The sequence below is a fragment of the Ambystoma mexicanum genome, chromosome 3q, assembly GCF_040938575.1.
Source record: "Ambystoma mexicanum isolate Mex_15411 chromosome 3q, UKY_AmexF1_1, whole genome shotgun sequence".
Classification (NCBI taxonomy): domain Eukaryota; kingdom Metazoa; phylum Chordata; class Amphibia; order Caudata; family Ambystomatidae; genus Ambystoma; species Ambystoma mexicanum.
In genome coordinates this window covers 97,624,499-97,647,306 of record NC_090926.1, presented here as the reverse complement: position 1 = coordinate 97,647,306, position 22,808 = coordinate 97,624,499, and the positions used below count along the sequence as shown (strand labels likewise).

At 44.4% G+C, this 22,808-nt stretch overlaps 1 protein-coding gene across 1 annotated transcript in view; it reads left to right on the top strand.

Moving 5' to 3' along the window:
• Positions 1-22,808, top strand: part of NCKAP1L (NCK associated protein 1 like) — a 2,015,530-nt gene that overhangs the window by 76,144 nt on the left and 1,916,578 nt on the right. The window contains exon 2 of the mRNA XM_069653209.1: positions 18,276-18,386. Coding sequence (XP_069509310.1) covers positions 18,276-18,386 — 111 coding nt within the window. The remainder of the gene's footprint in view (positions 1-18,275; positions 18,387-22,808) is intronic.

The window sequence follows — 22,808 nt, the reverse complement described above, 5'->3', positions numbered from 1 at the left end:
GTTCCTGCTTCCTACTCTCAGCTTTCTTCTTTTTCTTCTCCTGCAACCATCGCCAGTGATGCACGATCATCAATTGTATTTCCAGCCATGGTTTCACTTTCGTTCCCACCTGTTTCTTCATTTGCTGTTGCACTAGCTCGGGCAGTCCATGACACAAAATGTGCTAAAATGATGCCACAGTTTTATTCCACGGTTCTCTTGTTTCAAGGTGCCATCGCTCTTGAATATCTTGAATAAAGGTGACAGGGTCTTAACCCTCCCCCATTTTCCTTGTCATAATCGCACCCATACATGTGCTCTGCAAATATTAAATGCCACTCCATCATGTGTCGTGTTTTGCGCAGTCCCACCTGCTTATCATGCTCGCTTCCAAATGCTGTCAGCTCTCTCCCCTAAAATGGCGGCTGGCAGGTCTTTTATGTCACCTATGGCTAATGTCATTCCTGAAGGTATTCTCTCGAACTCATAACTTCCTTTTCCTGCACCAGAAATCAAAATCGTTAATTTACATTTTAAATTATCTTTATCCATTTGTGGTCAATGAATATATTGTGGTCATCCTCCCCCTTTCTCTAATAATGGAAAATGTGAAACTCCTGGTCCATAATCATACCTGCCTACACTTCTTGTTTTCCAGGCGGGGCTAGTCTTACCCATCTGTCTCCGTCCTGGCAGTGCCCTTAATCTGCTTACATAAGGAAGCGATACATCTGTGTATGTACTTGTGGTTGCTCAGTGTATAGTGTCGATTCTGGTGTTCTTTCTTTGCCGTCCTCTAAACCTGACCATTTTACCCATTTTTCTGTACTCAGTTCTTTCTAAAATCTGCATGCGCTCTGCCTTTGCGCTCTCTCATTTTCTTCCCTTTCTTCGTCTGACATCATAATGCCCCAACTTGTATGACTATTATCTTTTTCCGCAACATTAAGACCTAATTTGCTTAAAGACAGCGTTCTGTGCTCGTCTGTTATGACCTTGCTCCTTTTTTCCCCTTAATAGAGATCCTTCTATATTCTCTTGGGTTCTATACCCTTCTTTATCCATCATTTGCCTATATAAATCCCCACTTCTTTTCCCTACGTTTTCCCTGTATCGCTCATCAGCCCATGTTGGTATTCCTGCAGGGCTGTTGTGACCTTCTCTCTTCCTTAAATCGTCGTTGTGCTTCAATCAGCACTATGCATCTATGACATTGATACTCTATTTCATCATCTTTTAGTCCCCTAATTCTGTTAATTTCTTCTCTCTTCTACGTCTCCCTTAAATCATCTTCCTTTCGCCTTCTTTGTGCTTCTACCTCCTTTTGTCTCTTGTCTTCTAACCTCTCCTTTTCTTTCCTTGCCTCATACCTTCTTTGTTCTTTCCTCTGCTTGTTTTCTCTTTCCTTCTCTACTTTATATGCTCTCTCTTGTTCCTTTTCTTTCTTCTCCCACTCTCTTTTCTTTTTCTTCTCTTTCTCAAACCACATCAATGCCCTTATCGTCTAGTTTAAGTAATATTTGTCCTCCCACCCATTCATTCTGTACTATTTCTACTCCCTTAGATTTGTCCTTTATTTATTTCTGTTTCCTTGCCTCTTCCGCTATCTCCATCGGTCTGTCTTGCCTATCCTCTCTCTCATCACGCCTTTAACTCGCATTGCGTGTCAAGATATATTTACATTCTCTCCTTTTGCTCTCTTCTGTTTTGTCCTCACTGTTATAAACAGGGGCTCATATGTTGGATTAATGTACCCTACCGCTGCTTTTAGTTTCTTTAAGGGATAACTCCCTTCTCCTCTGTATCAACGCTCTTATTTTCAGATGGGGACAGGGGAACCAAAGGCGTTACATCCTCCCCTTTATGCTGATTAAGTATCCATTCCTTTTAGGCTGAATCGTCTTTCTCACTCTGGTACATCTTCCATAACTCTAAAACAGCCAACCTTTCCTGTAACTTCTTTCCATTGTATGAAGCATGCAAATACGTCATCATATGTCACAATACTGTTTTTGACAACAAACCCAGGCATGAGTGTCTTATTGGTCGTGCCTTGGACCCAATCCGAATGATGCTTCCTTATCTTAACTGTATCTTGGCAATGTCCTACTTAAGTGTAGAAGAGGAGTTCCCCCATAGTGACAAGTCGATCTCAACTGTCTATACTTACCCAACCTTTTAATCTTTTCTTTATTTCATCAAATATACCACACTGACCAATTTGAGAAAGCATCATCCATCGCGGCTTATTATCCAAAAATCCAAATATGTTTTAACTACTTTTAAAATCTATGCAACAATGTTCTTTTTATTCCTTTGTTTGCACTTTCTATCAGTTTTTAGTATCTCGCTTTATCATTGACAATTTTAAGAATCTCTTCTTTATTTATTTATTTGTTTCCTTTAATTGTTATCCTCATGATTGATATCAATCTTTTGATTAGAGATCTTAATAATCACCTTGATTTTTTACTATCGTGTTATATCTATTCGTTTACACACAACAAAAGTTGTATACTGCATCTCATCTAATGTTTTACTCCATCTGGGAGTTTGAAACACACTCTTCTTGTTGGCCTTGCCTTATAAATCGTTAACACCCCTATTTGGAGTCTATTTAGTCTGTACCAATCCGCCCCTCTTGGAACCCGGAATCAAGGTATCTATTTCTCTTCTTTATAATCTCAAAACTTGTATACAAATTATTTACAACACAATCCCTCCCCCTACTTTTGCCACTTTCGATATTCTACTTACATCCATGGCTCAGCTCGAGTCCCTCTGCAATGACTCTTCCCTAACCAACCAGTTCCCCTCCCGTCCGCACGGCACCTGCAGGGACCGGACAGGAATTTCATCAAAGGGGGACCTGCATCTTTTACATGTGTTTTCTTACATGCCACTGTCCACAGAAAGCTCAGCAGTCTTCTGGCTAATAGCGAAAGGAGTCCAACGTCTGGAGGTCTGGAACTGGGCCTAAGTTGATTACACCTGAACCATCCCCACTGCTACCAATATGTGCTCTAGCACCTTGAAACACCTCTTGTGCTATAGATGGGATTACCAATAAAGATCTCAGACCAAATAACCAGACAGACTCAAAGAATGTGGCAAAATACTACTTTATTCTCAGTTCAATAAAGCAGGGCAAACTGGCAGACAGAAGACTGATGCTCGCACACTCACACACAAACTTGATTATACAGAGGTTTTATACCCCAATATGTGTCATCTATGATGTCATCCTACATGGCAAACTGTAAAACCTATTGAAGGGAGGGATTGGTTAGGGGAACATACATACTTATGGTATAGATAGGAGTTAGTACATCATTGGTTGCCTCTTATCTGTAAGGCACGCCTCAAACTACCTCTAAATATACATATAATACTGATAATAGCAGAGAAAATTGAGAAAATGGCAGCAGATTGGTATATGCAACATTGTCTAGCAGGTTACCCCATAGACCCTCTGATTGTTTGGCATTCTCACCCAACCTTGGACTTTTGGATTTTTAGCAGCACATAAGCGAAACAAAACCCAGGTGCTTGAGTCACGTCACAGTACTCCCCACTTTCCCAATTAATCCATTATCTCTCATCAGTCCGGCCATAAGCCACTATTTCACATATGTCGTTTACCTTGTTGCTTGCTCTCTGTTCTGGGACATTCAAGGGAGTGTAAGCACATCACTATCTTCATCCGAGGCTTAATGAATAGCCCTTTTTTGCGAATTCTGAATCACGTGTGAAGACACTGCAAATTTGTCAATTTTGACCTCTTATTTACTGTTATTTGATTGAATCATACTGGGTGTTTTTGCTTCTCTTGGCCTCTAGAGACTTGCTCACTCCATCTAATATAGATGTCATACACTTTTGATTGTCCAATACTTGGCTCTTGCAGATGTTTTCATCTTCTTTAATCTAAGAGAAAGATGTCTTGCGTACATGGCTTTTCCATCCGTCTCCACTTGTGCCCTGAAATTATTCCTTAAAATATCATTGATCCCAGGCCAACATAGAATCCTCTTTATTTTGCACACAGAACTGTTTCTCCAACGTCTCCTGTTTCTGCAACCCTGGCCTGTCTCTGAGGTAGCTGGATTGAGTCTTACCACGTGCTGGCGTCCATCTTCTCATTATGGTTGTCCTAGCCATTTTATATTTTCCTCTATAGCAAGCTTCTATATGTCTCATCTATCTTGCGTTATTGCGTATTTACACTTATTGGTCAGCAAGTTACTTTATCTTCTTTGCATATCTGATTACTTCATCATTTCGCCCCTTCAGTCACATTGTCACTCTTGGATATGTTCATATTGTTTCAGTGTGTCTTCGTATATCTGTTCCATGCATCACGCTGGTCTCATCAGATATCACTCAGCATTCCATGATGTCCAATCGTGCGTGCTGACATCCATCCACTCTTTCAGTTACAGGGTACATTAAGTATGGTTGCCTGAGTGCATATCGTCTCTCGTACATTAAATGTGGTATAGCAACAACACATGGAGTCCCATATAAGGCTCTTCTCCTGCTGTTTGAATATGACGGCGGTGAGGGGGCGGGAGCTAGGGAAAACACGTCCACCTGCTCCTCTACATCAGTTAAGGTGAATCCATTCAGTGCAACAAAACACTTGAAATTCAGTGAATAAACATTATTTGAAGCACCGTTAAGGTGAAACAATCTGATGCAACAAAACCCTTGAAATTCATTGAAAAAACTTTGTTTGAAGTGACGTTAAGGTGTAAATTGAATGCAACAAAACCCCTGAAAGAGTGTTGGAAGCTATGCAAGCCTTAAATATGAGGAACACTTTGCACAGCCTGTAAGCACCCTGATCACATTGCAAATGACATCACTGATGATATCACATAAGACACCACTTGTGGAATAATGAGTGACATCACTGGTACAGCAGATCACATGTGCAAGAAAGAGAGATGCTTCATTCAAAAAGCGTATTTCTGCATATAAGGGTGGATACAGGTGCAAAGCATGGTTGGAGTTTGCATTTAGAAATACTGTTCCTGTGATATGGCAAAGTATCTGGGTAAACTGCCCTTGCATTTACATTTCCGAGTATGTCACACATGTGCAGTGACATTGCATTGTGTCTGTCACCATGTGACTTTCACTGGCAGTCCACATTTTCATGGACACTCACCCTGACATCTACTTGTGAGGTGATTCCAACCAACCAGTGAATGTAGGCCAAGGTGAGTCCACACGTGACAATACTCATGTATAGCCCTCCCACTTAACCGTACTCCCAATAATTTATGAATTTGATTATAGATATATAGCTATGTAGTACGTCAGTATAGTATATATATAGTATGTGAAAAAAACTTCTTTTAAATAAGAGTTAAGGGTAATATAAAAAAAGTTAAGTCTGTAAAGAGAGGGGGAATGACAACATTAAGGTACAAACACGGATGGTTTATCAGTACAAATTCAACTATGAAACTCAAAGTATAAGCAATCACTCCCTACCACCACAAAATTGATTTTATTTAAAATATGTTTTTGCAGAAATCCGAAATAATTTCAGAGCTTATTAAGAACCACTAAAATAATTATTGGTCCTGAAGAAGGTGCAGTCCCTATCGGAGGGATGAGTGCCAAACCCTACTAAAAACATAGTACATTATTACTATGTGGTATAGGAACCACCTTTAGACGGCATCCTTGTAAATTATACTATGGAATGAATGAGTATAAGAACTTAACTGAAGGAAGGTATGGTATAGGTTGTATGAGTTCAATTTTGAAATAAGGTGATTTTATTTGTATATAGGTTGTTTATGAACTATATTATATACTTTGAAAATATCCATCTTTATCAATTAATGTCATGGAATTGTATTAAGATGCTGCCTGTTGAGAATGTATGTAAGTTGAATGATTCGCTAAAGCAATAATATTAATGCAATCACAAAGGTGTCATACACATTGCTTTCCCTTTTGGGAGGCAAGCCCAGAAAGTGAATCGCTGTGCATGACGCACATCCATGTATAACGAAATATTGGATATGCAGCTGATAGTTTGTTATGCATAGGCTATTAAAGGAGTACACAACAATTAAGCACAGCAACATTCATGAAGGGCATGCAGGTTGCACTGCACTGCTCGAAGAAAGCCAATAGCTGTTAGAACGGAGACGCAGGTCTGCTTTGCGGGGATGGGGATGAAGAAGTGGTCGTCGTCTGTGCATATTGAAGTGCATCCATTTGTGAACAGAAGAAGCTCGCCTACATGAGACCATGCGCCCAGAGCACACGCAAGACAAGCCACGCCTTTATCAATCAGCCAAAATAATATACTCGGAATGGAAGCCCAATTATTTGCAGATACCATATGGAACTCTAGGACACACCGAGGACCACTTTGAACCTCTGTGACACTCTGAGTGATTTATGTGGGACGAGAATTTCAGGAGGGCCCATAACAAGTAACAACAATACTTGCTTGGGGACTGGCTTAAAGGCTGAGGGGGCGTGGCCTACGTGTAGTAGGGCAGTTGTCATGGCCTTTTTGTTTTCTCCCTCCTCTCCCCTTAATTGCACGGCAGACGCGTGGCACCAAGAAATCACCTCAGTGGTGTACGAGTACCAGAGGCGTTGCTAGGGGTTTGGAGGGGGGGGTGGCTAAGAGGGCTATAGCCCCTGATCTTTTGGTTGTAGCCCCAGATAGAATCTCAGGAGCTACAGCTAAAATGCTAGCTAGCCCCCAGTCCTGACAGTCTGACATCAGCATAGCCCCGGGTCTTTTGCAGACCTAACAACACCCCTGACGATTACTCTACAAGTGACCCGAACATGTCACAATATGTACCTCTTTTCCTCTAACCGCCGACTCTCTCCATTTCTTTCTCTTAACCATCCCTTTTCTCCATTCTTGAAGTTTCTGTCTGTTTTCACTAACTTGTTTTCTTTACCTTTCCACTTCATCACCTTATACTCTTTACCTTTCTACCACATTCATGTCCTATTTCCCTGGCCTATTCTTTGCCACTCTCCCGGTTTTCTCCCCCTTGCACCTCTCTCTCTCTTCTCCCCCATCCCGCCCGTGGTGCTGGGTCTTCTTTCACAATGATTCTTGAAAATAAATAGGAGCTTGTTTTATTTAAAAACGTAATTGCTTGGAGGCGACCACTTACATTTGCAATAATGTGCAAACCGGTCCCCTCCGGGTACATTTCGTCATTTGCACTGCAGAGGAGAAGTGTAAAGAGATGCCAGAAGCCTATTCACAATTCTCTCGTTTCCCTCTGCAGTGCAAACGACGACATTTGCCCAGACGGGACCTGTTTGAATGTAGGCATGGCAAGCAGCGTTTACAATGATTTCCTAGGGAAATGTCCTGAAAGCAGACGGTTTCCATTCAAAATCACAGGTTTCACACCAGGACGAAAATCTCATTTTGGCGTGAAACCAAATTGCTTTTTAAGGTGAAGGGCAAACGGGAGGCGGTCAGGCGGAAACGTAACTCCCATTACGCCGAAAATCCCCCAGAGCGTGAATGGAGTTGTTAAGACCTAACTGTGTTAGTACTGACTTTAGCCCCTCAATTTATGTTGCGGGTTGGAGGGGCGGTGGAGGGGAGGGCGGGGTATTTGAAAATCCGCTGCATAGAGCTCTTTCTTATAAAATAAGCCCCAATTTGCGAGTGCTTGTTTGAGCCAACTTGGAAATATCAAACTGTTTTTTATTGTCATTCAGATGCCAATTAGGGAGCTCAGCTACACAGGTCTGCACGCTACTATCATTTCTTTTGATGCACCCGTCTCTCCTTTTCTTAACTTCTGTGCTGACCCCAAGCAAGGATCCCTTTCACAGTACAGCAGCGGCAATCATCTCCATCTGAGCCCCTCTAACTCCAACAAATGACTCCAGTGCAAACCAAGACATTTATTTTCTACAACTTGTTCACACTTCCTAATGAAAGCACTTGTGCTTCAAGAGCGTGCATGCAGGGCAGAAATCGAGTCAACTTGCCGCTCATTAGGGATAGTGGGGGAGGTTTTCTGACACTGCTGAGGGTGTGGCTTGCTCGACCCACTTGAAGCCCTGGAAAAACTGCTGTGTGTCATGTATTCCACTGACACCAGTGATGGAAATGGAACAAACTTAAAGGTGGATCCCACAAGGGCCAGGGTGGGGGCGGAGTTTTGCGGAGGGGGCGGAGTTCCGAGGGGGTGGAGTTGGCATTTGAACTCCCCTCAAAGGAAATGTTCAAAATAATAGTTTAAAAATGGGGCAATTTCTTTCAGGCTCCTTTTTTCCAAACTCTGCACTGTACATCAATTCCACTTGAAACCACTTCCATGGCAGTGGTGCACCCAAAATATGGTTAGTAGTGCTGTGATTTATAGTACTTTAAGGGATCATAGACACACTCTATGGTAGAATGTTACCATGGTAGCTCAGCAGGTTGAGAGACCATTGCTGAGATGTTATTTATTAAAAACTGGTTGTTAATCGTATGACTTTTTGCAATTCCTTATAAAAAAAAAACAAGTGCAATAAAATGTGTTTGGCCAAAGCATGGGTTGGGCTGGTCGCTTGCTTATATTCAGGGCGGAGGTGGGGGTATTTCTACCCTGTTGTGAAAATCGAAAGTTGGTACTAATGAACCCACCGTTTAATGTTCTAACTGTCAGCACAACAGAAGCATTTGATTGTGATAAAGCCGTTTGATAAGCACATTTTTAAAGAAAACGAAGCACATTTTTAAAGAAAACGAGTGAATGCCAGTTTAATCAGCATTTTTGAATTTGGAAATGACTTATTAGTTTTCTATGAAAGTGTAAGATGCCCATTTGGAAAACAATAATGGGCCCAGTAGGTAGAAACCCTGCTTTTAACAGTGATGGCCCCACCCCAGTGATAGTCATGGCCCAATAATTCCCCTGGTGTCCCTTTCAGGCCAGAAGGAAGAAAACAGACTCAGCAAATATTGCTTGTAAATGTGCGAGTAACGGCTGGGGAAAGGAGGATAGAGCAGATTAGATCATTGAAAGCTGAGGGGCTCCGACAAGCCTTGTCTGGGCTGAGTCAGTCCGGGTCTGAGATCCGGCCAGACATCTGATACCGGATCTGGGACCCGGCACGAGCCGGCCCATTGACCAGAGCTTACTGACATTATCCTGCGTGTAAGATTGATAATAAATACACCATCCTCAAGCAACGCCTTTTAATTGTAATCTGTGGCATGACTCCGGATCTAGCAGGTTATACATTTGTAGTTAAAACAAATAGATAAAATTAAACTGAAACAACAAGCGTGGGTTAGCAAACTATGACATTTCAAATATCCCCAAAGTGCATTAAACTTTCAATGTCCTTCTACTGTTAAAAAAAAAATCAATCTGCATGCCCAGTACTACATGATTTCCATGAGCAAGCCCTGTTGGAAGTAAATGTAGAGGGCTGAGTTTGGTGATGTTGCAGACCTTCACAGACCAAAACCAACGACCTGCTCCCAGCAGTTCCTGTTTTACCATCTAGACTGAGGTTCCATTTCCTGCCTTGCTTCCTCTTTCATCAGGAAGCAGTTGCTAAGGATGCAAGACAGTTAGTATTTGCTTTGCAAATCATGATGTTTCTCTGACTCTCAAGGGTGCACGTCCCTCTGATTTTGTGGAATATTTTAGAGGCAAAAATACAAATTAGATTTTCAAGTCTATCAAAGACAAGCAGTTGTTTTACAAAACAGTTTGTACCTGCAAAATCTTGTTAGAAACATCGAAAGGAAGATCAGTACTGCAAGCAAGGGTACAAAGTAGGTGGCCGGGGAACATGTAGGCAGTGTGCAAGGCAGCAGGAAGCCCAGAGAGGTAAGAAAATGAGAGAAGCAAAACATAAGACTGTTAGGACAGTTTTTTCTAAAGTCCACCCAAGGGGACTTTATAAAACTATACCTTGGGCAATACAGAAACTCCACCTCTTAGTATAAGGCTGTACCACCTGATAATAATGTAGCAATGACAGAGCAGTCAGGTTTATTTTAGGAGGGAGATAGGTCTGTAGGGCGGTACAAAGAACTTTTAACATACATATGGCCCACATAACATAAACACTTAGACACTGATGTATTGTAAAAATAATGGTTTATTTTATATATACACAAAGAGAATTCTTTAGAAAGGTAAGTAGTATTATAAGCCATAAACACTAATACAAAAACCAACACAATACTTATGGTAAGTAAACCCGAGCATGAACCACATTTAGAATAGCAGTATGCAGTTCAAGGTGAGTAACACCTAGTGCTACACATTTAGAATGGCAGTATGCTATTTAACGGGAGTAAAACTAGATTAGTAGACTTCTATAATGACAATATGTAATTCAAGGTAAGCAGACCCTATTGGTAGTAAACTATGTTACTTAATCAGTTTCAGGAATAATGTAATGTTATAAGTAAGTACCTGACCACTGGTGTAAGCTGTTCTGTTTCAGTAATAATATAATGACCCTATCAACCTAACAGCTAAGCACTTTACGACATATGTAAATTATTCTCCTTTCAGGAATGATATGGTTACACCCATATTACTTTTTAGAATTGTGGAACACAATCAAACGTAAGCAATAACTTATGAATTAGTTTTCAGAATGGCAGTATGCATCTCAAAGTTAAGAACTCAGTATTAAACATTTAGAATGGTAGCATGCTATTCAATGTTAGTAAAACCCTATTGGTAGTACACTGTTACACTTATTCAGGAATAATATAGTGTTACCAATTATGTTACTTTCTAGAATAGTGGAACACAATTCAAAGGTAAGACTTTTGTAACACTTTGTAACTTATTCTGTTTTAGAGATCATCAGTTACAGCACTAACACATTGCAAGTAAGTACTTTGCAACACTTGTTCTATTTTCTAGACAGAGGTCTTATACTTTAGGAGTCCTTCCCCCTATACTAGGGCATGAGTGTTCTCAGAGGCAGAAAGGGGACACTGGTGGTCCAGTGGCCAACAGTAGGCAGGTCAGGATAAGGCACAGATGCAGGAAAGTCAGAGTTCCAGAGGATTTCTTGTCCAACAAGTAAGTACAGACTTTACAGTTACTAGAGAGTGTTTAGGGACTTTGTAGAAGGCTCCCTAGGTGCGTTCCAGCGTTAGGCCTGAGCGAACGGTATGGGTGAACTCCCAAATGCATGAATCACCACCCTAGCCACACAGGAGCGACACAATACTTTAGGTAAGTATTACCCTCAAACACACAGTACCTCAGCAGTGAAGACGAGCTTGCAGATGGATGCCTTCACAATGCAGCAGCACAGGACCTGGTCTCTGGATTCTTGGTCATGGTGACGAAAGAAAGGACACTGGATGGGAACTTGCAGCAGCAGTCGACAAAAAAGGCTCCCAACAAAGGATTCTTCAGTGCTTCTCATGGCCCTGTGGATTTGGCACCCTTTTCAATGTACCAGATGAACAGTCATTTCAGAACAGATTCGCCTCGCTATCTTGGTCCAGCATTCTGGTGAGGGGACTTCAAGGAGTGGAATCTTGCTTCTGGAGGTCCAACAGGAGTCCACCAAAGTTTCTGTGAGATTTGCTCATGGGAAGACATTGCACAGCACTCAACCTCAAGGTCCCAGGGTATTGGCGGTTTGCAGCCCAGGAAGTTCACAGCTTGTTGTGGGATGGCTCAAATTGCAGGTTTTCTTAAGACTGATTGGTCCCACCAGCCTAAGGGTTCAAATCATCGTCTTCAGGACTCCTCTGTTGCATGGAAGAAGGGGTCAGCACCGCAGGCATCTATGGTCGCTGGAATCAGCTACAGCCATCTTCTCTTCTTCTTCTTCATTACATTCAGTTTCAGTGGTTGACTTAGCTTCAGCTTCCAGATGTATGCCATTCATCCAGGAACCCAGTCAATCAGCACACATGCTACATTCAAAGTTTGGGGGTCGTTGGGGGCTACCCTTTCAGGACAGCCAGCCTCCGAGTTAGGACTGGATCCAGACAGGCATGCTAGAAGACAAAGGGCTGTGGAGTTTCCGACTCCTCTCTCATTTCCTGTCTTCACAGACACGCTAGAGCCTCAGCAGGCTACAAAAAGGGTTCCTGCCGAAAACCAAAATTAAACCAGGACCCCGTCTCCTAGAACAGCAGAAAAAGGACCAAGAAAGGACAAGCACACTAAAAATGATAGCCACCATTCTAGATGAATGGTGACCCTTCTTTGCTTTACCGTGGCTAGTTTGAGAGCCTGCGAGTAAAAATCACACAACAGTCGGTAAAACATATCCACTGCCACCAGCAATAATTGTAAGCTTGTCACTGTAACATAAATGTTACAGAAGCAGTGAGAAAGGGGATACAGAGTAACTCCCCATCACTCCACATAAGGTGGGGTGTGACAGACTCACAATATAACATTTAGAGAGGATAACAATGTTTCTCTCTACCCTTGAGAACATGTGTTCTGCAAGGTAAGTAAGTATCTGTAACAGAAAAGTCACAGCAACAGTGAGAAAGGGGATACTATGTATCTCCTTAGCACTACTCATCAGGTGGGTGTGCTGATCTCACAATGGGGATTGTAGAAAGGATAAAAAGTAACCTTCTACCCTTGGGAACAGTAGTTGACACACAGAACCCAGGTTGGCACCTTCAACTGACCCATCTGTGGCCTCAGCGTGCAGGATGCCTGGGAGGGGATCAACCTTCTCCTAGGTCTTTTTCCCTCTGTCACTAATGCCATGACCAAGTCATCCCGGCTATAATGGGGTTTTAGCCAGTTGACGTGAAAGACCCTGCACATCTGTTTAGGTCCTTTCACGTCAATGAGATAATTTACCTTGCTGACTTTTTCAAGCACACAGTAAGGTACAGTCCACTTGTCCTGAAGAGAGCTGGGTTTGACAGGGTCCATAACCCACACCCAATGGCCCATAGAATAAACTGTCACTGTGGCCCTCTGGTCATGTCAGTGCTTCGTCAACTCCTGACTGGCCTTGAGATTCCTTGTCAACGGTTCCATGTACTTTGTCATTCTAGACCAAAGGCCACGTACATAGTCCACATCTTGCATGGGGTATGAGGGTTTGCCCTCCCATCCCTCTCACACTAGATAAGGGCACCTCATACAGGGTATCCAAACAGAAGCTCAAAGGGGCTAAATCCTAATCCATTCTGTGGCATTTCCGTGTAGGCGAACAGAAGGCATGGCAGGAGAAAATCAAATGTTCTCCTCAGGTGCTCTTACAAGCCACCTACCATGACTTTCAGGGTCTTGTTGAACCACTCAACAAGCCCGTTGGTTTGTGGGTGAAAGTCTGTGGGGAACTGGTAGGTGACTCCACACTCTTCCCACATAGCCTTCATATATGCTGTTATGAAGTTTGTTCACATGCCAGAAACTACTTAATATGGGAAACCAACATGGGAGAATATCCCAATCAGAGCCTTCACAACCACGGGTGCTTTCATGCACTTCAGAGGGACAGTCTCAGGGTACCTAGTGGCGTGGCCTACCACCACCAAGATCTATCTATTCCATCAACTACTTTGGGCATCCAAAGCACCCACAATGTCCATTCCTATTCACTCGAAAGTCCGTCTAACCACGGATAATAGAATTAAGGGGGCCTTCGTGGCACCATCTGGCTTGCCAGAAGCTTGACAATTCGTGCAGGACCGGGCCAAAACTACTTAGCCTTTACGCCAAACTGGGGCTGGTAAAAGTGTGCAGACAACCGGTCTGATGTCTTAGTCACTCCCAAGTGACCCACTAAAGGAATCTGGTGAGCCAAATCCATAAGGAGCTTTCGGTGGCATAGGGGAATCACCAACCTCCTGGTGCCCTCACCATTAGAGTCTTCTGTCTCAATGTGCAGGAGTCCATCCTCCCAGTACACTCTGAATAGTCCTGGTGCCTCACCCTTAGCCTTCTTCTCCACCTGCTTCCGCAGGCCCCCCCAGAGTGGGACAGACTTTCTGGGCTAAAATGAAGTCAGTCTGATCTGGGCTCCCAGCTGATATGTAAATTCATCCAGTTTGGGCAGGCCCTTCAGGTCTGAAATGACCTGTTCTTCCACCTCAGTTTCCTCTGTCGTGCCAGATAACTTTGAGGTCACTGAGTCCCCTGCTACCAGAGTAGGGTCCTCTGTGGCTACTGGCCCCTCTCCCACAGAAGTACGACCTAGCAGTCTGTGGAACTGGACCAGGAGCTCTCTCACACAAGCCCTCTGGAAGCTCTCCAGTCCCTAAACCTCTGAGAGTCTTCAATCTGTTGGCCTCTTTGGCCTTCAATCTGGTGACTGCTTCAACTATCTCGGGATCAGGAAGATCATTACCCAACAGACATGGGATAGAGAGTGAGTCTTTCATCGCTACACAGCGCTGGGAAGTTTCACCCCACCAACTGAACTCAACTATCGCCAAGGGGCACTTAGTCTTTCCGTCAAACCCACTGATGCTACAATCAGGCCCATCAATATACTGACCTGGCTGTACCACTGCTGTGTGACAGAAGGTATGCTAGTCCCAGTTTCTCTGACTACATGAGTTTTGTGTCCATTGATGTACACATGTTCCAAGAACAGTTGAGTAGTGTTGGGAACTGGGTCCTTTACTGGAGATCCAGTATCATTCCCATTCAGTGCAACCAGTCCACATTCAGCCACTATTTGGCCTAGTGTGAAGTCCTCCTCTAGGAGGCCTACACTACTGATGGCCTCCTCCACGAGTCCAACATTCACTATGGCTTGCTTGGGTAAGCCCATTCAAGCATGATCCCCTTTCCTATGGCCCAGCTCCTTACATACGAAACAAACTTTGGGTTGTGAGACTGCAGGTGTCACAGTGTTAAGGGGGCCTGCGCTCTGCTTTTCTGAGTGTACGGCTGAACTAAAGTGGTGGGATTTCCCTTTATGCTTTTAGGGGACCTGACCTAGAAGAGGAGTGCGTTGGACCTTTGTCCTTCACATTCTTGATATCTTTCTTGCCTGTGGATTCTCATCTGGTTTGGGTGTGCTCACCTGATCCTTATTCTGAACTCAAGTACTGACAAACCTGTCTGTAACAGTCTTGTCCACAAGATTCTGGTGTAGCTCGACCTCATTATTCTTCAAGACTTGCTAGCACACAATTAAATTGAACATCCCTTCAAATGTCTGCCCACTTTTCTTGAGATACTGTTCTGGGGTTTTACAGAACTTCCTGAGAAGGGCCGCCTTCATGCTCTCATAAATGGGCCTTTCCTCAGGAGTTAGCTGAAGATTTGCATCAGTTCCCTGTGTCAGTAAGCGACTCATCAGGGCTGCACCCCATCGTACCCCCTCCACCTCCTGTAGCTGAAAATCCAGCTCGAGTGCTTCAAACCAATCAAAAATGTCCTTCCCTACTTCATAAGCCTGGACTAAATGTTTGGGGATGTCACACCTGGGCATGTCCCAGGCACCTTGGCTTGAGCCACTACTGCTGCTTTTGCTAGAAGTGGATCTGTTGGCCTCCTTCTTCTCTTCGAGAGCCAGCTTGCACAGCTCTATGGTGACCTGGTCCCGCTGTTTTTGTTCCTCCAGCGGTAGTCTCCTCTCCTCCAACAGGAGCTTTCTAACCGTTACATCGTTTACAACCGGAACAATTATGGGGCCACTTGGAAGCTGTGCCGAGGCCTGGGACCTGCAGGATGCTGCACTAGCCCCTGACCTGGCTGACACTCTGGAGTGTTAAGAAACAACACTTGCCTTCCTGAGGGGTAGTTGGTGAGAAACAGTACTCATGCTGTCTTCCTCACCATCTTCCACAATCCCTTGTGGAAGGTCTTCTCCATTTGGGGAGACAGGGCCTAGCTCATCCTCTGGGGTCTCCTCGCCAGCTGCCTTAGCAACTACCCAAGCTCGGAGGCCAATCAGCAGCTCAGATTTATTAATCCTGGTGCTGTGGGGGAAGTCTCCTCTCTTGACATAGGACGCGCAGGACATCTTTGCTCATGCATTTAACAGTCCCAATGTCAAGATCCATGATTATTAAACCACACCTAGCAGTGTTCTAAATGTTGTCTGCAACAGTACTTTTATTTTTGGGCGCCACAAAACAAGATGGGTGGAATCCTAAGAATACAATAAAAAATGGTAATGGTTACACTGGTATTGTATCAATCCTACTGTGCAAGTGCATGACAAGGTGAACAAGTGCATGGGAAGGGCGGTAGAGGTAGAAGTGCAGGAGTGGGGTGCCAACATGGGTTGGGCAAGTTCTGGTTTGGCTGAGGCAGCAAGTGCCATGGGAAAAGAGGGGGAGGGAAGGGAGTGCAGGGGACAGGACGACTACGTTGAGATAGTCCGGGAAAGAAAGCGCACGGACAAGTGCTGGCAGAGGATGGTGGGGGACTGGTGTGGGTGGTCTGGCCCTTGTATGACTCTGAAGGGAACAGGCCCTCGTCCAGCGGCAGATGGAGAGTTTAGCAGAGGAGGGGGAGAGGCAAGGAAGAGGTGAAAAGGATGGTCTTGAAATGTTTCCGGAACTTAAGAAGATCTGGTTGAAGTCTGCTGGTGGAGGGATGGTGTTCCAGAGAGAGGCGCCAGCCGAAGAGAGAGATCAACCTCCCACTCTCTGCTTGGAGGAATATTTGACCTGCAGAGTGTTGGCGCCATGCAGAGGTGCTTTTCGTTGCACTTCTCCCAGCTTCTTAAATGGGCTTGCCTTGTCCTTTAATTCGGACAGCCCTAAGCTGGGAGTGCGTGGCAGGCAGCTGCCTTGTCCTTGGTTTCGGGTACTCCCTGTCCAGGGAGCTTGCTACAGAGCCTAAGTGGGCACACTGTATGCTGGCTGCGTACCGGTTCTGAAGCGTCTGGAAGGTTCTCTGAGTTCTTTTCTCCCCCTGTTCCCTGGGAGAAGTTAAGGGGAGGGATCTTGCGTCCCTTTTTGGATGGCCTGGCCTTCCTTCACTGGCTGAAGCTGTAAGGCAGACTGTACCTTCTGGGCCACAGTGATTGGTGTAGGCTAAGCCTACCTCAGTGAACCTATCCTGGGGTTCCTTCCAACAATTTTCTATATGCGTGAGGTCATAACCAGAGTGCTTTGCAACAGGAAAAGGTAAAGGGGTGAAACAGGAACCAGGGTTGTCCGAAAAACAAGATGGCGGAAACCTCCTCTCAACAGAAAGAGCTCTGGGCTCACTCTTTTACTACTAAGTCCCACACATCTGCCTGTCTGCTGTGATCAAAGATTCCCTCTGGTTAATGGATCTCCCTGTGGTTGCTGATTAAAGTGACAGGTCTCCTTTGAAGATGCTGAGAGACAAGACTCTCTGGTTTCCGCAAATCACATTCTTTCTGGTATTTTATGAATGGGGTCCCCCCTGGTGTGTGGCCTACTGCAACAAAAAACAGAGACATGTCGGTTCACTTGTCATTGATACTGAGGGTGGTAGCTGGCTTCAGATTGACACATTTACATATGAAAGGTTGTTGGGTATCCTCGGCAGCCGGGTTACCTGGCGGCCTGTTTGAAGTACCCTCTGTTGGTATGTTAATCGCTGCCACCAGCTGGAGGGTCTAACAAAAGAGCAGGGCAGTTCCATTGAGCCTTTCTCATATAATCAGGCTGTCCATGACAGGGGGAAGTCTGGCCACCCCCTTTTCAGGATTACATCATGCCCTCCTTGGCTGTCACATTCCACTAAATATGACAGGGGTGGACTGTGCCTCTAGGCGGTGTCTAGCATGGAGTACACGAGTCTATAGTTTTGTTGTGCTTAGAGCATAGGAAAATGTGTGTGGATTAGCCCCACACATTTTCCTGAAGTTTGTCTACCATCATTCCATTTAAATATACATTTTAAAAAAAGCCCAGGAGAGCGCATGACCACCATGTGGATGGTTGAATTCCTCAGACAGCAACAAATATGTTCTCACTTTTTATTTTAAAACCATTCCGAATACATTCATGCACTCAAACCCCATCAGAATATTTGATGGGAACAACCCATAGAAGGGAAATTGCTTATAAACCTCAGAGGTCGACCACAGCAGGAAAAAAAACACCTGAATTATCTATGCATGTAAAATCAGGGGAAACAAGTTGTGCAGTAATGTATAACGATGCTCCATCAGCCTCACAACCTCCTTCAGCCCAATAGGAGCTACTAAAGTAATGTTAAATGATGATTAACAACACACTGAACCAGGGGCAGAATGTACTACTACACAGACCTTCATTGCTTCCATTAATCTGATGGATTTGTTGTTCTGTTGGGACACAGCATCACTTTGGAGTGGGAAGACAAAACTAACCTATTACTCTACCTTCTATATTCCAGACATGCTCGGATCCCAAATCCAGACCACTTTTCTTCACGGAGAAGGTTATGGAGTCCTCAGTTAAGTACATCAACAAGAAGTTTCCCAACATCGACGTCCGAAGCAGCACAGTAAGCAATCCATGCTGCTTCTTGTTTCATTGCCTGTTGGGTGATCATGAATGACCATTGGATGCACACCACAGGAAGTTGGATCCTTTGGTTTATCCACAGGGAATTCACATATCTGGCACTGCAGGATTAACCCCATAATACCTTTGTGGGCTTTCTCGCTTCTTAAGAGCAAGAGCTTATTTGTTTGTTTGGTGTCGAAAATGTCAATTTTTTAGATTTTTTAGTTACCCCCTTAACACCACATATATATGTGGGGGGAGACCCCCGCACACCCATATTAATATTATATCATATACCCCCCACATATATATGTGGTGTAAGGGGGTCTAAAAGAAAATCAGGATTTTTCGGCCGTCGTAATTGTGAGGGTGACATTTTAGGCCATTACCATCTTAATATAGCATCTTAATCGTATCTCTCCGGGACGGAAATCTCTGCACTGGCTCCCAGTGGCAGCAAGGATTAGGTTCAAGACCCTCTGCATTATCCACAAGGCCTTCTGGGGCCTGGGACCTCATTACCTTCAACTCTCTCTTCCTAAATACCTTCCTTCTCGGGCTCTTCGCTCATCTGCCTCCAACTCCCTCAGGGTTAGCCGCTTCTCCAAGCAACGAGTTGGTGGTCGATCTCTCTCCTCGGCTGGGGCCTCCCTCTGGAACAGCCTTCCTGCCTCCCTGAAACTCGAGGAGAACCATCTCTGGTTCCGGAAACACCTCAAAACATTCCCCTTTGCTTCTGCTTTCTCTGCCTCTCTCCCCTGCTGTAATTCCCTGCCGATTCTGCACCGGTTACCTGGCCACCCTTTCTGATCTTGGGGCCAGGTCCTGCCTTTTGCTCACCTTCCCTGCCTCCCTGGCAACCCCCTGCACTTGGGGACTGGTTCTGAAATCCCTTCAGTCCCCTTACCAGCACTTATGTCTGCTCTTACCTCGCACTTGCCACCATCAGGCTGTTTTATTTATCGTATTTATTCTTCTTTCCCATGTACTGCACTGCACTTTCCCCTTTCCCTTCCCCTTGCACTCTTCCCTTTCTCCCTACCCTCGCACTTGCGCGATCTGAATGACACCTGGCCTAGTAGGATCGTTGTCTGTCTTCCACTGTTTTCCCCTCCCTTGCCTCGTTGCGCCTTGAAACACTTGTGTATAGGCGCGTTATAAATGCCATATCATATCATATCATTACCATCTTAATATAGCACTAGCATACCAGATGCTGTCTACTACAGAGTGCTAGAAGGGTTATGAGACAGTCCCTTGTTCGTGAGGTCGCAATCCTCCTGGCACTGCATGCGCTGATGCAGACACAGTTCCTGCATCTTTTCATGCAATGTCAGTAATGCTGGTGCATATTCTCTTTCCCGTGAGGTGCCATCTTTATGGATTTTGCTCCGGTGGCGCATTTGTTGTCCTAGCTGGACACCATAACGTAGTGAAAACGACTGCATAGTACACACACTTAATACCATATAGCTAATATGAAAATGAAAATAATTCTGTTAATCTTCTTTCATAAGCATGCTTTATTGGTACACCTTTGTTTGTCTCATATCTGAAGTGGCAGAAACAGTAGCCGATGCATTTCGGACAATATGCCCATAGTCAGACCGAGTTCTGTTCTACGAAAAGAATTGGCACATCCAGTAAATCGTGAAACCTGTATGGTGCAGCAGTGTTCCCACCAAAATACTTGGTGACTGCTCCGTGTGTTGAGAGGATGCATGAAAAAGTGCCTAATTGACTTCACTATGGCCTTGTTAAAGTAGCGGTGCACTTTTTCATGCATCCTCTTAACACAATAACAGGTTTGCATCAGGAACCACTAAGATAGCTGAATGCAGGGTAGTTAGGGAACGAGTGCATCTCCATGATGGCGGGAGATGCATGTAGGCTTGCTGGCCGCAAACCCTGAATATGTCCATAAGAGCAGCTGTTCCTTTGCTAAGATTAGGGATTAATAACTTCTTGTTGCACTTGCTGTTAGGTCCTACAGGAATGATGCCAGTTCCTCAGAGGCAAAACACATATTCTGCTACTGTCTGTATCTTCACTGGAGTCATTTTTGCTTTGATCCACATTTTTTAAAAAAAATGGTGTATTGGCATTTTATCAAATACAGTGGTTCAACAACATTAAGTTGCGCATGTGCAACACCATATAATGTAGTACGACAGGCCAACACGTTTTTAACAGATGAGACCACAGAACAGGGAGGGGGATAACAAATACTAAAAGAAAGGGGGAAACAAAGAAAGAGGAATAACCAAAAACAACCAATAGTGCAAATGTGGTACGTTTTCATATTGTTCTCAATCAATGCTGCAACCTATTGCATTTTAAGGAATACATATTTGACAGTTTGTAGCCTACATGGCAAGGGAGGGTATACAGTCTGCATCACGGAAGACAAACATGTCAGAAAGGGCTAACACGAGTCCTGTCATCCTCTAGGATAGATCATGGTGGTTTGTCATCAGAGGGATACAGGACAGAGTTAACTAACGCCTTGCATACTTCAAAAAGAAGCCCCACCTCTCCTCCATGCACATTTATAGTGTGACACCATGCTGATGTTTCAGCTGCACACCGTGGTTCTAGTGTTCATTCTTAATAAGTATTCTTGTGGGGTCCATCTGTATCTGGTAATCCCTGCGCTTTCGCAGGTGTGCTTAATTTTAGTCCAAAACCTTTGTACCGTACCACATTCCCAAAGCATGTGCATTAAGTGGGTGTCTTCCTGACCACATCGGGGGCAGTTGGATGATGCATCCCTGTTAAATTTAGCAACCCTGGCTGAGGTCAAATATGTGCGGTGAAGGACATTAACCTGAAGCAGTCGGAACCTTGCGTTGCGTGACACATTTTTACTGTGGCTGAGTGCCCACAGCCACTGCTTGTGCGTGATATCTGCACCCAGATCTGCTTGCCATCTTGTCTTGAGCTTTGTGAGGGCGATGATTGTGCTTTCAACTAGAGCCTTGTACAACCTAGACACCGGTCTCCAGCCATTTTCTAAATCATACATGAGTGTAAGGACCACGTTCGGTTGGGGTTCTTCTGGCCAGGTGCGTCTAGCAAATTTTGTTATCGTCATGTATCTCAAAAACTGCCCCCTCTGGAGTCCCTCCTTTTGGTGAGGTCTGGGAATTCTCTATAAGTGCCACTCTCATACATTTCTTCCGAAGTTACAATATCCACCTCCTCCCAACACCGTTCTATTTTCAACTCTTCAGCGCCCCCCCGTGTATTGACTAGGATGGGTGTATGTGGAGAATATGGATGTATGAGCTTCAGGATTTTCTTCGTCCGTGACCAGACCTGTCTACCTACCGACAGTAATAGCGGATGGGTTACGTGCTTACTCGGAGGGTGCCAAAGAGCTTCCCATAATCGCATAGGGCGGATTAGGGCCTCCAGCAAATTATGCTCTGTGTTGGGTTTGTCTTCCAGCCATTTGGTAATGAAGCTAAGATGAGCTGGCAGACGTAATATTCTAACCTTGGCAGCTGGATTCTGCCTTGTTCAAAGGGGAGTGACAGTATTGTTGTAGACAGTCTATGCCTCCTGGGGCCCTATAGGTTCTTAGTGGTGCCTCTTTTTCTCGGAAGATGGGAGCTGTAATATAGCAAGTGACATTTGTGAATCCATATAGTAGGCAGGGTAATATGATCATCTTTGTAATGGCCACCCTGCCCATGAGCGAGATAGGTAGACAGGACCAAAACACAATTTATTTTTTTACTCCTTCCACCGCTCTCAATGTGTTTAGGGCATGTGTTTGTTCTGGGGTATGTGCAACTCTTGTGCCTAAGTACCAGAAGGAGTCATGTTCCCACTTCAATCCTCAGTCTAGTGCAGAAGTTAACTTGGTGTTGTTCAACCCAGCTAGGGGAAAAAGGCATGATTTATGTCTGTTAAATATGATTCCAGATAACCTCGCAAAGTTGTCTAGTATTTCCAATACTATGGGTAAATTTTGATGTGGTTGGCATAGGTAAAGTAACACGTCATCGGCATACAATTAGAGTAAGTGAGTGGTATTTCCTATTCATATCCTAGCCTCAAGGTATTCTTGTCTGAGGTATGCAGGTATAGGTTCTAGTGCCAGTATATAGAGCATTGGGGAGAGAGGAGCCCCTTGTTGGGTCCCCCTCTGAATATCCCATAGCTTGGATATATGTCACCCCATTCTGACTCTAGCGGTGGGGGAAGTGTAAAGTATTTTGACCCATCTTCTGAAATATGCTCCAAACCCAAAACTCTTCAGCGCAGCCACTAACCACTCCCGATAAACTGAATCAAAAGCTTACACCGCCTCTAGTGATGCTACTACGTATTGCTCTGGATGCCCATGTGTCTAATCAATGATATGTTTTAACCTGCATAAGTTCGGGGTGACACGTACCCGGTTTGGTCTGAG